Below are 15,300 nucleotides of genomic sequence, written 5' to 3'. Positions count from 1 at the left end.
AAGCAGGGGAGGTTGGAATGTTTGCTGGCTCTTCACTTTCTTTGCAATTCATTGAGATATTTCTAACACACAGTAGAATATTGTTTGTGCAATAAAAGTTGCAAAAAGCTTTATTACTCTGAACTCATTTAAGTCAGTTCAATATAATGCAGCAGTAGAGCTGCAGTGTTATGCCATGTATTTATAACAGTCAGCCTATGGCTGAGCTGTAATAGTATGTACAGTGTGTGTGTGTCTTTTACCTTGGATAAACACTTTGTGGGGAGTGTTTTTATTTAAATTTGCAGTGAGACAGTTCAGTGTGTGGGGACTGTACTTGTACAGCGCTTAGGGACTTTGCATTCAGCCAAACAGTGAAAAGTGAGCCTAAAAGCTCTGTGACTAGGAAAGGTAACCCGAAACCAAATCCATGGTTGCCGGCTGCTACTACACTCATCTCATATGGCTCTCTTGATATCATTTGAAATGTATTTTTTTTGTCTTTTTCTTTCATTATTAACAACTAAGGCATGTTATCAGTCTGCTGTTGGTTAATTGAAATGTAACAAGGCCTCATTATTGTCAAAGGATGCCATGCTGCACCTTATTTTCTTCTTACTTTCAGCCTTGATGCAAACTCCACGGAGCTCCACTATCCAAATCGGTTTGCTCTTACTGCACTTTAAGTCCATGAAATATGTATGATGCTTTAATGCAGATTTATTTTGGAAAATCGGTTCCGCTGTAGATCTAAACAAGAACTCTGGATTTGCATAAGGACATCGATCTTACACAGAGAGAGATGGGAGATATGGGCAATGAAACACTAAGCACAAAGTATGTTTGCACTCTGCAGTATTCTTAGGATAACTCTTGACTTGTACAGTCATACAGCAGTAAACCTGGAAGTTGTTTAAATCCAATACTCAAGCTTTAAGATTTCTCCTGTTTCAGGAAAAAAGCTCTACTGTTACTATCGTGCTTTATTAAATCAGTTGCTTTGTGTTTTTGTGATTTTATTTAAGTACAGTAATTTTTTTTTGTCTTAGAAATCGACGTTGATCATATTACAGGAAATTATATCAGGAAAAGGCTTTTTTTAAGCTGCGCATCAAACCCAGATATTGCACCGCAATGCCGCTTAGTAAGGAACTAATCTTAGCTGACTGCTAAAAATAAAAGTAAAGTGTACTTTAAGTGATGAATCACCTGTCAGACCTTTTTCATCAGTATACCACATTTCCTGATTGAAATATTTCTTTGTGGGAATTTAAACAAAATAACTTTATCGTGCCGGTGTTTGTGTTAATTCATAAATTATTGTATGAATTGCACTTCTGGGTTACATTCATAGTAACAAAATAAAATGAAGTATCAGTACAAAATATCTTTTAGCCTTTGTTCATCTTCTCAGAAGCATCGACATCAATACTGACAAGAATTTGATTTTGAAACTTTCCATTTTCCTCCCATAAAACTCGTTGGTAAACTGAATCAGATTAGTAATCTTGTTCATTGGGGACTGCTTGCTGAGCCACAATAAGCTTTTATACAGGCGGCAGCAGGCCAGTGCTCAGACTTTTGCATGCTCCTGTACCCAGCATGTATTGTCCTTTCAACCTTTTGACAAAGAAACTCAATCATCATCCTCCTTCTCCCACAGTCACCACAGCAAATGTGTCAGTCTTAATTTCTAATACAGTTTAATGTCATATTTATGTAAATACTTCTGGATTTTACTCTATATTAACAGCCAGAAATGTCAAAGCACACATAAAATGAAACAATACCATCTCCTGGTAGAGTGGAATTTAAATTGGTTTCCTCTTGCTGCCAGTACTTACGCTGGACAGCTGATGAAGGGGAAAATAGGGCCCACTTTGATTGCATGTTGCAGAATCTTTACACAATAATCTCAGTCGTGCATATTATTTCCCAGCGCATTTGTGCCCTAATCTGCACTGAAGGATGCCTCTCTGGTTACATGTCTGTTTTTTCCAAAGAGAGCCTAATAGTGTGGTTTATTTCAATATTCATTGAAAAATATAATTTTCTGTTTTCCTTCAACTGTCAATTTCAGGGTATGAATTGGCAATTATGCAGTCCAATATTTCAAGCTGCCCTTCTAGAGTCCTTGAAGTTGAATAAGCTGGCTGAAATATTGAAACTTTGTCACTTTGATGTAATATAAATCAAGATTTAAACCCAGAGATGCTTTTTTTCCCTGTCTTTTACAGAGGAGTGCGGAAATGAATTGCATTTTAAACTGTCATACCGCAATCTTGAAGCAATTTTGCCTTAGTCGTTGACTGCCAAGATCAAGTAAATTTTATTGTGTTTGAGTGAAATATAATGCGCTAGACTCTCATCTAGTGAATTGTGCCATCTATGTCTTCTTCAATTAACAGATGCAGCAACTAAAGAGCATTGGGCCTCCACTTTGGCACCACCATTTAACCCAGACAATTAGCAGTTACACACATAATTACCAAAAAAAATCAAATTCTCAGGACAAAGTCAACAACATTTTCCAGTTCTCAGTGTGTCACTTTGACCGTGGGACCTAAGGTGACATCACCCAGCCGCTCCTAGTTTGACAAACCGAAGGTAATTTGTTTTGGAAAGTAAACACAGGGAGTGTACATACTTGCTGCAGTACAGGTAATTTCAGCATGTGAAACGGGTACAGGGCATTCGGAGTTGGTGAGATATAAATGATGGCGTGACTGTTTTTATTTATTTATTTATTTTTTAATAACGTCTCAGTTGTTATTAAGTTGAATAAATAACCCTAAGAGATTTCACCCTGAGAAGTGGGCCACTGATGGAGGGTCAGGGGAAACAGAGGTAGGCTTTTGGTCTATTACCATACCTGCTATGGAGGTAAGAGTAAGGTTCATCATCCCAGATATTAATAGGATGCTGTTTGTAAGTGGGGTTATGTGACTCACCTCTCGGACAAAAATGACAATGACCAAGGCCTGCATGGAAGGTAAAGGGATTGATGTGGTTATAAATTACTCCACGGCGCCACCTAGCCTAGGCCTTGCCCACTTTGTCATCACTACAAGGCGATAAAGCAGGGAAATGAGAGCAGAGTCCCCTTTTTTAATACATAAATGAATACTCTATGAGAATGGTCATTATTTAGGGGCAATGTTCAAGCTGTTGAACAGAACCAAATGACATGTAGAATCTCCCTCGGCAGTATAGCTTGGGAAACAGTTTGAACCTCTCCTTAATAACCCATTGACCTCCATCTATTTATGACCCCTGGCTTGCATTTTTTTTCCCATAATATTCAAAATGTAAGTAATTTTCACTCAAGGGCAACTTCATAGTTCAGGCCTTGGAGGACAGCGAAAAAGGCATTCACCTTTTACCACACAAAATATTTTAGTAAGCAATTCTTATAATTGGCTGTCCAGGCTAGGTCTTGACCCATAAAGTCCAGAAGTGCCAGAATTGGAGAAATAGATTTAATGCTAGCGCCCTGCTGCCTCTTTGCCCTTAAAAAATACCCAGAGAATATGAGCCAGTGAAAATAGAGCTGTAAATAACCTGACGAGCAATGGGTTTTCCTTTAAATAAATACCGATCAGGTTTATGTTGAAAGACAATAGAAAACGTAGCCCAGATATGCAGTTTACAGTATTTATAGCTGTAATATCGAGGTGCCAGCACCGTAATTTCATGCCCCAATGAGAATGGCAAGGTCAAAGCAAATGCTTTGGCAGAGCATCTGCTAATACGGTGACTCATAAACAGGCACTGCGTGTATCAGGTGCACCAAATAATACAGTATAATGAAATACAGAATAGCTTTCCATTATTGTTGTTTTTTATGGTGTCGTCATTAGGTGTAATTTATGTCTTAAAAAATTCATCTCCCCACAGGTCGATCTGAAATGGGGGTCCAGGGGTCATTCCACAGGTTTTGGAACCCATAATAAATTTCACAATCCCTTTTTTGTCTTTTCCTTTTATATGTAAAACTCACTTTCACCTTGTTCCTTTTTCTTTGGGATCTGAGGGCTCTTTTGTTTGCTGTTGTCTTCCCCCACGGCAATAAACAGATCAGAGCCTCAAACACAACTTAGCAAGCTGTAATTTCACAGGAAATCAGCTTTTGGAATTTCCAGGTATTTTATTTTGATGTTGGGTAAAAAACAAAAACCTTTCATTTGCTGCGTAAACAACATCAAAGATGTGAAGAGCTATTAACATGTACATATATTGGTCTCAACAGCAGCCTAAATGTAGTTTTTTGTTTCCTTTTTAAAGACCTTAAATTTCAAGGTGAAGGGAAATTTCCTTTTTTTTTTTTTGTCTCTTTTCTTTTGTTTTAATATATCTTGTCTTATTTGGTGAAACTGAGATCATCGCATGTCTCACTCAATAGTCTGTCACCATGTAGTCTGCTGCGGTCAGATGAAACAGGAGTCCAGGGACACATTATTGCTTATTTGACAGTGCAGTCTGACTGCACAAACTCAGCGCATGGCGCTCACCACTTCCTGGCACTCAGGACCTGCTCTGCTACAGGCTGGCCAATATTTGCCTTCAATTATTCAACAATTTTCATGGCCATTCCTTTGAGCATTTAAATAGGTGACTGGAGGGACCTCTCTTGGCATAAGCTTTCTGCTAGATTATCACAGGATTTGTTATTCTTTTGGCCTGCGGGTACATGCTCAAGTGTGAATTCAGATTTGCTTCACAGTTAAACACTTAAACAGGTATTCAAATGGGAGGACTTGTTTCTCTTTTCCTTTTTGTTTGTTTTAAATCACATCTTGTCCACCTTCAGAACTGAAACTTTCTGCTTTACATTTGACTTCTCATAAAACTTTCAATCCACATGGAGGTTATTGTATGCTGTCTCGTATAGGCCACTCTGGAGGTCAGTAGAAGAACTGTTATATCTCTGTGCAGATACTGTTCTGTTAATGAAAACGTGAAGCAGTCACTTGAAATACTGCATACGAACACTTTCCGTTCTCTCAATATCTCTGAAAAGATTGAGGAAGCATTAGGCAGCGCGTGTGAGAAACTAAATCCTGAGGGAATAGTTTAAGTAAAAGACTCTTTTACAAATCTGATTATCTATCATTAAGTAAGTGAAATTACAGAAGGAAGTAATGGCTAAAATCTTGGAGAAGTATAAAATATTCTAATGTAAATTGTGTTGCGTCTTCATTATAAGGTGCTTTTCTCCATCTAAGAACTACAATATGTTCCAGTTTTGGTTTTTTGTCTTCAGCTTTCTCTTACTTGTTCTGCTATAAATGTGTTGTTTTTTTTTGTTTTTTCCCCAGCATGTTTCATCAAAAGTTATAATTATTTTCTTTGTTTAGAGTAAGATGCTCATTAAAAGATGAGACCCACAGCAATGGCAGCATATGGTGGCTGAAATAAAATCCTTTCTTGCCACAAAAGGAGATGTTCATATTAGATTTTTTTTCCTCCTCCCCTCTGATTCTCCATCGGGGAGCCCTTTGCAATTTAATCATCACTAAAATCATTAAAAAGATCTGAAGATTAAATTATATTGGCATTTGCAAAATTATGTAATACATTTACATTACAATGAAGAAATTAAAATAATGCATTTTCACTGTCTGGGGTGTATGAAATCTCCACATGGGAAATATAACTGGAGAAGTGGACAGACTCTTATTTTCTTTGCCTTTGGTGGCAGTTAATAGGCTAGCAGAGTTTCAGATTTCACTGTGTGAACCTTTCCGCACTCTCTTCCTTTGATGGATGTCCCTGAATCAAAAACTCTCGCTGGAATTTCCAAATTATGAAATGAAAATACATTTTTGAGAAAGAGTCTTTGTGAAATTGAATGAGATTTGACATACTTTCTCTAAATTCTACTTGAAAGATTTGTGGGGGGCTTGGGAAGTATTTAAGCATACATTATGATAGCCAAAGAGCCATTTGGTTTTTCCCATTAAGGGAACATTTTTGCGAATGCCTTATAAGTGTGTGTCTTCATTACAGGCCTGACAGATGAAGAGGTAGAGTTGGCCATCCAGCGTTCTGGCTCCACAGAAGCACTGCCTCTGGTCCCTGCAGGGCCCGCACATCCACTCCATGCAGCTCAGCTCCCTCCTGCACCGCTCAGTGAGTACATATATCATTTTCTCAACTTTTTTAGCACCTGCAAATGCATGCATGCCCTACAGAAATAGTTTGAGACTTAAAGATTTGAGACTGAACAGAGATCCTTGTGCTTTGCAGATGTGTTGTTAGAGAGCTTCCCTCTTGCTTTTGTTAACCCTGTTTAGTTTAAATTATCTGTAGCTCCTCATATACCTCGCTCTTTACAAGTATTACGGTTATATGTAGCATACGACATATATTTCCTGCACTGTGGATTTAGACACAGGAAATATGAGCACAAGCTTATGAAGTCTCTTGCCATTCTGTTTCAAGGGGTTCCTCCTGGCGAGACCCCACACCACAACCTGTATCTTTATTACCTCAGGAGGTTATGAGTGCTGTCCACTGATTTACCAATGCAGAATGAAGTCCGCGTAATTCTTAACCCATATGACAATGATTCCAGATGTATTCCACCCTCATTTATTACCACACTGTCCTTGACTCCCCCAGCATCTCATGTTTTGTAATGAATGTGATGTTGATGGGATGGCCATGTAGTTAGGAAGACTCGCAGCTCTCTGTCCATAGTGGAGGGTTTTATATCAAAACGGCTATAAGGGAACTGCATAATGAGGTGAGAGCGCGGAGTCTTGTATGGGGGGTCATGCCGAAAAGAGGGGGCTACCTCCCTGTGATGTCCTTCTTATGGGGACGGTGCACAGGGACCCGCATCCATCTCTGTCGAAGTAATGGATACTCTGATCTCTATTTCCACACGGTAGAAGGACAGGAAGGCCTCCACTGAACCCAATAAATTTGAGAGGAGATTGGAAAAACGGGGGATGGAGACCACAGTTCCACAGCTTAAGTGACCAAATAAAAAAAAAAAGGACAAGTAGAAGTGGTATAGAAAAAAGGAGAGATGGGGAAAGAATGAAAGGTCCTAAAAGAGGAGAAAAGAGAAAGTGAAGACCCCTGGTGATGCAGTGAGGCTTGTTCAGGGTCAAACACCTATCCCAAGGACTTCCAGGCCTTTCAGATGCGCCGTATTCTGGGATAGGTGACAAGTCTATCTCAGCTATGTTGACGAAGACCTAAATTTATGTGGTTACCATATGGATGTTGGAGATTGATTCAAAATTTTCGATAGGAAAGGTTACAGGATCATTGCAGTGTGCTGCAAAAGCAATGAAATGTGCCCTTGAGATGGAGAATAAAGTAGCATTCACCTTGGAAATATACCATGTAGTCCTGTATGACAGCGGGTCTCTCATTTTATTTGCATGTAAAAATCACACAAGTGCTAAGGCACAAAATCAATCTGGTTTACTTACTTCAAGCCAGTAAACATGTACCACATAACCCATTAGGTGAAATCAGACCTGTAATAGAATATCAATGGTGTGCTTCAGTGGCCTAGCCTCTAATAATTTCCTATTCATTTTGGCCCCACCAGAGTAAATAAAGAAAAACTCATATATTTCCTCAAGACTTGTTTGTTGTTTAGTGACATTTTCAGTTGAATGCTTCTCCTCTTAAGAGGGGAATTTCCACTTTGACAGACAGTTGGCCTACCCAGATGACAGCTTGCACAATGACACACTTTCACATTATCTGTCATTCAGCAAGACAGCGACTTCTAAAAGCACAAATACACTCTCTCTTACCTTTCTGTTTAGTTTTGAAGGTTTATATATAAACACTGTATCTGCCCCTGTCACCCCCACCTGAAAGGCTACCATTGGAAGACAATGGTAGCCTTTAATAGAAAAGCACAATAAAGAGTGCATGTTTATTTCTGTAGGCTTAACCCTTATGGTTCAGATGTTCTGCTTAAACAGGGTTCATTATTATGTCATACACACAAGAGAGGTGAGTACAGTCCTGTTCAATATCAATTAAATGTCAACTGTTTTACCAAAACCAAAATATTTTGCAAAATACAAAGCTTTAAGCAAAAATGAAATGCAACAAAAGTGAACACACTTGTGATTACCAATACACAACTTGCGTAATCTTTGATTACTGAACAAAAAGTGTTTTTCATTTGACCTAATTGTGTTAGCATGGTCATAAAATGACCTGTGAATGCCACGACTTTCTTAGTTTTGCACTTCTGGGCTGTTTCTCCTGTATATGCGTGTCTTCATGAGGGCGCTACATGGAAAAGAACTGGAAAATGGGATTCTGAGAAAAGGATACTGGAAGGTCAATGACCCTTTTAAAATCAGTGGCACTACAGTCTCAGCTGTAATCAGGAGCTATAGAATAAGCTGTAGTACCACTAATCAGAGCTGCTGTGGCTGTCCCGCTAAAACAACGCCAAGGACAATGTGTTATTTGCAATGACAGGCAAGTGCTCTAGACTTACCACAGGGGTTGTTAATGGAAAGAAGTGCTAGTTGAGTTATATTAAATGTTTAATCGTGCAAAGGTCAGTCAGCATTCTTAAAAGAAATTATGCAATACTTTTAATGCTGCATTTCAAGTTTTTGTGTCTTGTCTTGTATCCCGACTTCCTCCCCTCACTCCCAGCCAGTCACGGCGGGTGGCTGCCACTCCCTGAGTCTGGCTTTGCCCGAGGTTTCTTCCTGCTAAAAGGGAGTTTTTCTTTCCCACTGTCACCAAGAGTGCTTGCTCATAGGGGGTCGTTTGGGGTTTTCTCTGTATTATTATTATTATTATTATTATTATAGGATCTTTACCTTACAACAGTATAAAGCACCTTGAGGACACTGTTGCTGTGATTTGGGGCTATATAAATAAGTTGAACTAGCACTCTCATGCAAAGTAGTGCATATGCATATTAATGTCAAAAGCTTAATGTTTAATCTTTCTTCTATGTCCAGGTCCAACGGGCTGCAGGTGGAGGGACTATGGTGCCCTTGCCATCATTATGGGGGGTATCACATTCTGTTTTTATCAGCTTTACAAGGCAAGTTACATGACCTCATTTTGTCTGTTTCATCACTGATTTATTTGTTTTAATGTGACCAATTGTTGTGCTGTTAATATGCCACATCCTGACATCTGTCTGCACTGCCTCTCCCTTATATCACATTAAAATTGGTTAGCATTAGTTTATGATGAACTACGGTGCTAGAATAGAAGACGCCTCTGCACTATGTAACAGCACTTTGGTCTTGTTATTAAAGCTACCCTGCTTTACGTCAAAGCATGATGTCATCTGAGCACATTTTCTCCTCCCCTCAAATAGATATTTTTTTGCTTTAAAAACATCTGCTGACACCACACACAACTACTTTTTTCATTTATTTTTTTGACATTCTACAGTCTAAAAGTATTCACCGTTCTTTTTATTTTATTTTATTTTTTATCAGGCTTAACAGCCCTTGAACAAGAGCTCAGGAGGCCCCTTGTCCCTGCTGACATTAATCCCATAGTAGTTGTTAGTAGTAGTCTGAGTGGCATGTGGAAGCCATTACTCTTGTTTTAAAGGAGGACAGGAGCTTTAGCAGTAGCTCTTGGACTAGGTGACAGCCCATTCTCCTTTGTGTATGGAGGAGAGAGAAGGGGAGCAGGTATCATGTATGTACATATTGCCCTGCTGACCATGTCAGATGCACTTGCTTTCCTTTAGTGCTGTTATGTCCTATTATTTCCTTTTTCATTACAGAGCTTTTCATAAAGCTGCACATGCACATTCACAGACTGTACCATTCCACTGTTTCCCACATGCTGCAGTGTTGGCCAGCCACCGGTCACCTGGGAGGTGGGATTCCCTGGTGGGACGGCACAGGTTGCTGTCATGTCACTAGTGTAGCGCCAGTCGCACCATATGTCCAGGCTTGTGCCCATACTTTATTTATGTTATGGTGCACCTTGTAAACACCACACTCTCAGCAACCCACTTATTAATTACCTCGTGTTGACACCCATTTAATCTTTTTCTCTAAAAAGTGTTTATTACTTGCACTGGTGTGGCTGCCTGCCACCTGAGCTGGAGAGAAAACCCGGCAGAGAGCTGGAAACTGGCAGTTACTCAGCCTTAAGAGCAAATAAACAAACACAGATATACAGATAATTTTAAGGCAGTTCAGTGGTTCCCTAAATGTATGTGCGGACATTAGCTTTATATGAAACATACATGAAAAGGACTGAGCGAGATGCTCACAAACTGCTCGTCTGGGTAACCCTCTCACTGGGCAGCAAACATCCTCATTTGGCTGTCAGATATACATATCATTTGGTAGAGTTTTGTTTATTTAGTGGCAGAGATGATAAACAGAGTGACATTGTTTTTGGTTTTGGAAGACTATTTTCAGTGTTCACCACCATGTTTTTCCCTGTAGGCTGGTCTCTTGCTTTTACTGTCCTTTTCACAGTTTCATTCTTTTTATAATGTTGAAAATATGCTTTTGGGTTTGCAGCTTTTTGCTTAGAAAAGCAGCAGGTTTTTGACTTTTCTGCTCTATATTTAAAATGACTAATCTGTTATCACAGTTGTTGATTTTCTTACCCACTAATGGTTTCAATACGAACGTGTGTACACACCTATTTTATCATCCGCTCTAGAAATCTTTTCACCTAATCATGCACTTTAGACAGTGACGCACAAGTCCAATAAAACAATGCCATTGACCCTGGACTGCCACGTCTAGGTGGCCCTGTCTTTTCCTCATCTTTCTCCCCCTATCCACTAGAGAGAAGTGTAATATTGTGCCATGCTTTTAATTGCAGAAATACATCCTTCCCCTCATTATGGGAAGCCGAGAGGACAAGGAGCATCTGCAGAGGATGGAAAGCAACATTGCGGCAATGAGTGGCACGCTGACACAGACAGGTGAAGATTAATATCTTCATCACTTTCTCCCTCCTTAACATTTTCCCTCATTTATCTGTCGCCAAAATCGGGGGCCCTGCGCGTTTTTAACAAATGACGCCGCTGTCATTTCGCTTTAATTTGAAATTGCTTGTTTACTGTCAGGCTCGGGCTCAATTAATTACGTTTCGCTGAAAAGCTCTTAACCTCGGAATATTAATGAGGAGTTGGGAAATGACAACTTTTCTTCCACCCCACCCATCCCGTCTCACTCCCCCCTTCCATCCATCTCTCCCCCACCCTTCCGCCCTGCACCAACCTCACCCCCATCCAAACCTCCATCGCCACCATCATCATCATCCACCCTCTTCCCCATAGGTGGGCATAAAGTTCATTTTAATTTTGTGCGCGCGTGTATGTGTCTGTTTGTGTTTGTGTGCATGATGTGCACGAGTCGCAGTGGCACTGTGTGGCGTCTGGGCTCAGCGCTGGGCCTGGTGTGATTAAGTGCATGGTGACAGGTGCGGCTCCCATGTTGGACAGGTGAGGAATCTCAACCTGGCTGTCAGACGTGGAGGGAGAGAAAGAAGCGGGGAGAGAGATGCTTTCCGTGCTCTTCGTCAGTATAATTAAAAATCCAGGGAGGCGTAAATGAGAGAGGCACTCTGAGAAACTTTGGTCTCGTTAGCAGTAGTATTAAACTAGAGTGTGTTTTTCACCGGAAAGCTACCAATCCCCATTTCAGACAGGTGGCTCTGGCACACCGTATTGTTTGTTTTGTGTTAATGATAATAATTAAAAGGCATTTTATTTCCAAGGTGCCTTTTCAGATTCTTTAAATTAAACCAAATGTTCCGGAGTTCTAAAACATGCAAGGTTATAGGGTATTAAATGAAACATTAATGCCACTTCTTAAAAGAAAGTCGCACTGTTTAGGTAAGCTTTGTCTCAAATGTTATTTGGTAGGCCTTAATGAATTTTTTAAAATTCATATTTCATTTGTAAAACAGGTGTAAACCTTATATTATTAATCTATTAGTAAATTGTTTACGTCTCTCACTTGTTTTTCAGGCTCTATAGTGAGAGACCTGTGTTTATGTAGATTTTTTTTTTTTAGCCTGAGAGACAAAGAGGGGCTGAACTTGATTATAAATACGATCTGATTATTTTAAATACAGACATCCTTTGTTTGATTTTCCCGTCATCTCCAAATGAAAACAAATCGAGAATCTGAGTTTATGGCTTCTGTCACGGACCAACGTAGTGCAGATGAAAATATGGCTGTTATCATTTTATCCAGTCACACCCATGCTATTGTTTTCTGGCTGGCAAAGGTAGGTGGAGGGCTGCAATTGTGTAGGATCGCGTGCAAGGTGTGCCGCCCTGAATCTGATTAACAAATATATGTTCTTTTATGGTCATTTTCTCCCAACTATGCAAACACATTTCCTCTGGCTACTTCACTGCCCATTCTTGCTCTACTTATCACTGATTGGAGATTTGCCAACTTGCAAACCCTGTTTTGTTTGCTACCAAAGACAGGATTTCTCAGTAAAAGTTTATTTTTTTCCCCTCTCCCAGTGTGAAGGTGAGACTCTAAAGGGAGAGAAAAAAAACACAGGTCTTTTCTTCAGTCAATAGAGGGAACTAATTTGCTATGACTGCAGTAGCCACACTGCTATTGTAGTTAATGACTGTTGTAGTTAACAGTTGGGGAGAGGGGTTGCAATTACACTGAGAGTTTTCTCCCCCTGCTTTCTCTTTGTCTTCCTCTCCCTCTCGCTCCTCTCTGCACTGAGTAATAGCGACCGACTGCCTCGCCGCTGCCAATTGCTCGAACCTCCTTTTGTTAAAGTTCATGTGTTTCTCTAGTGCCAGGCGCAATGAGGTGATGTATCCTTTTGAATGGGGACTACATTAGTCTCTCTCGCCAGCCTCAGCTCAAGAGTAAGGGCCTTGACTCCCATTATGATTTGCCTACAACTTCACACAGACAATTAATGAATGGATCTTGGAACTACTTCAGCGCGCCCAGGCTGTAATGGAATTGTGCGGCTGTTTGGGCACTCTTTGTTGGTGGGAGCCATATTGGTGACCAGCTGGCCATTAAAGACAGAGACAGGCCTGGACATATGTAGTGTACATTATATTGAGGTATTTACTGAATAATTTACTGAATGCACAATGTGCATCCCTCTCACAGCAGCTGCAAGCACCACACATCATCTTGCCTCTGATTCTCTCTAACACAAATGCATGCACACACGCACACATCGCAGCTACAGCCTCCTTCTGATTCATGCCTGGCCAAAGTCATTGACTTTATTAATATTCCTGGCTTCATATCTGTGATAACTGGGAATACGAGTCTAAGCCGTACAAAAGAGTCAACTTTCTGGAGAGACATTAAAAAGAGTTTAGCTGCGGACGGCTGAAAATGCAGTGGCGTTGGTAATTCGGGAGGCGCAGCATTACAGGCTGGCAGAGTGACCCACACATCTGGATAAGCTGTTTTGTGGTAAGGTGGAATCGCAGACTAATAGGGCAGCTCTCGGTTTAAAGTGCACACCCCGTCATAGTAACACCTTTTTAAGCACGGGTTGCCATACCATTTAATTTTATTGCCGTCTTTAGAAAGGTTGGTCGCACTCTGGATTACAAAACTCACTGAAAAACTGAAACTGTTTGCACAAAAGTCTCCAGCCCCAACCGGCAGTCCTGCTCGAACTCGTATTCTGTAGAAAGCTTGAAAAGATCAAACGTTTAAGCACCCCACCTATATTGATACAACTCCACCCATTTAAACACAGGTGTCACTGCAAGATATTAGTGTCTTTGAAAGATCAAATATTTTGTCTGTGCTGGTTTTTCAAAAGAAGCCCAGCTCCAAAGCTAGGCGCTCTGTCTTTTGTCCTGGCCTGGGTTAATGTGAGAGCAGGGGTTCTTTACATCCCGTCCAGCCGGCTGCAGCACAGGCTTTTAACCATTGGCCTGACAACCTCAGCAGTGGACCGCCACAATATCTGTTGATGTTAATCCTATTAGGCTTGATTTAACACTTTACACGCCCATGATTTATATGAATGTTTATTGGTTTTCTGTAATATAATCAGCTCGGGGAAACTTAATGCATTGTTTGGTAATACACGCGTGACTGGAAGCAGGGGCAACAAACTGTGCCTGGTGTTATTTGAAATCATACACCTTCCTCCAACACCAACACTTGAACTAATTCAATCTTCAAAGTCAATGGAAAAAGAACAATATTTATTAGGATTAGGGGGGACATTTTGTCTGGCAGCCTCCTCCCAAATGAGAGCCTTGTTTTTTTCCTTTGTTGATCGTTTGAGGATTTAAAGATGCATTAGAAGGCAGTGTCTGGGTGGATAATGGAAGGTTAGAGACTGTTATTTGATTTAAGTTCAGACACTAGAGATTAATACCTCCATCCTATGTGCCCCCTCCTTCCCACTATCTACCCCCGACGCCTCGGACCAAAAAGCTGCGACTAAAGTTACCCGGTATTAGCTTTGATTACAATTCTCAGAGGGCCGCTTTGATCAGTGACTCGAGTCTCATCGGTTCTGTCATTGTGGAAAGAAAACAGTTGTTTTGTATCAATTAAATAACTTCATCATAAAACATAAAGCTGCGCGTCTTTTTTTTTCTTTCTTTCTTTTTTAAAAGACTAACTTGAATCACTTTGTCATCTCTTACTCTGCTTGTTCTTCACAGTCAGCCAGCTGCAGCAGACCCTGCTCTCTATCCAGGAGGTGCTGGTCCAGCAGCAGCAGAAAATCCAGGACCTCTCCCAGGAACTAGCTGCATCACAGGTGGGTAGCAGTTTATCAGGAACTCTGTATCCTTCACTTGACAGCCCCAGCAATTTGTTAGAAGACCACCAATACTGAGGTAGAAATCTGGCGTTGTACCTGATAGCGTCGTGTTCCTCTTTTGCCGGTTTTACTGGTCAGCTTTTAGAACACGTACTACATAAAGCTGTGGCCAGTTTAGAATTAAACTAAGTTAAATCTTAATCTGTCCATTCATTAAAGCATGAAAGTTTTTATTCATTACATGTTTATTGTGGACTAACATCGGTGTAATGAAACAACTTTGCGGTGCTGACAGTAAGCGAGGCCACGCTGCAGTTTGGACACCTTTTTAAAGGTCCGTTATTTTGTGATTGATGTTTTTGAGGAAAGCTAGACGAGCAGTAACTTTGGAATTGCAGAAGAGCTCGGTAAACGTGAGGTTGCAGCTCAAAATCTCCAGATTGATGAGGAGAGGGAGGAGGTTTTCTCGAGGCCTCTGTGTACTAAAATCTTTGAGTCATAACTACCCAAGACAGACAGCCTTATTATACTGTATATCATCAGAACACAAGCTACAAAAAAATAAGGTGCAGCTCATCATGGGACCAT

General features: G+C 40.4%; 1 protein-coding gene across 1 annotated transcript in view; it reads left to right on the top strand.

The window, feature by feature from the left end:
• Positions 1–15,300, top strand: part of pex14 (peroxisomal biogenesis factor 14) — a 45,247-nt gene that overhangs the window by 19,313 nt on the left and 10,634 nt on the right. The window contains exons 4-7 of the mRNA XM_014407546.3: positions 5,989–6,111; positions 8,943–9,028; positions 10,795–10,897; positions 14,612–14,709. Of these exons, the coding sequence (XP_014263032.3) occupies positions 5,989–6,111; positions 8,943–9,028; positions 10,795–10,897; positions 14,612–14,709 (410 nt within the window). The remainder of the gene's footprint in view (positions 1–5,988; positions 6,112–8,942; positions 9,029–10,794; positions 10,898–14,611; positions 14,710–15,300) is intronic.

This window comes from Maylandia zebra, linkage group LG20 (assembly GCF_041146795.1).
Source record: "Maylandia zebra isolate NMK-2024a linkage group LG20, Mzebra_GT3a, whole genome shotgun sequence".
NCBI lineage: Eukaryota > Metazoa > Chordata > Actinopteri > Cichliformes > Cichlidae > Maylandia > Maylandia zebra.
This window is presented reverse-complemented; position numbering and strand designations above follow the sequence as displayed.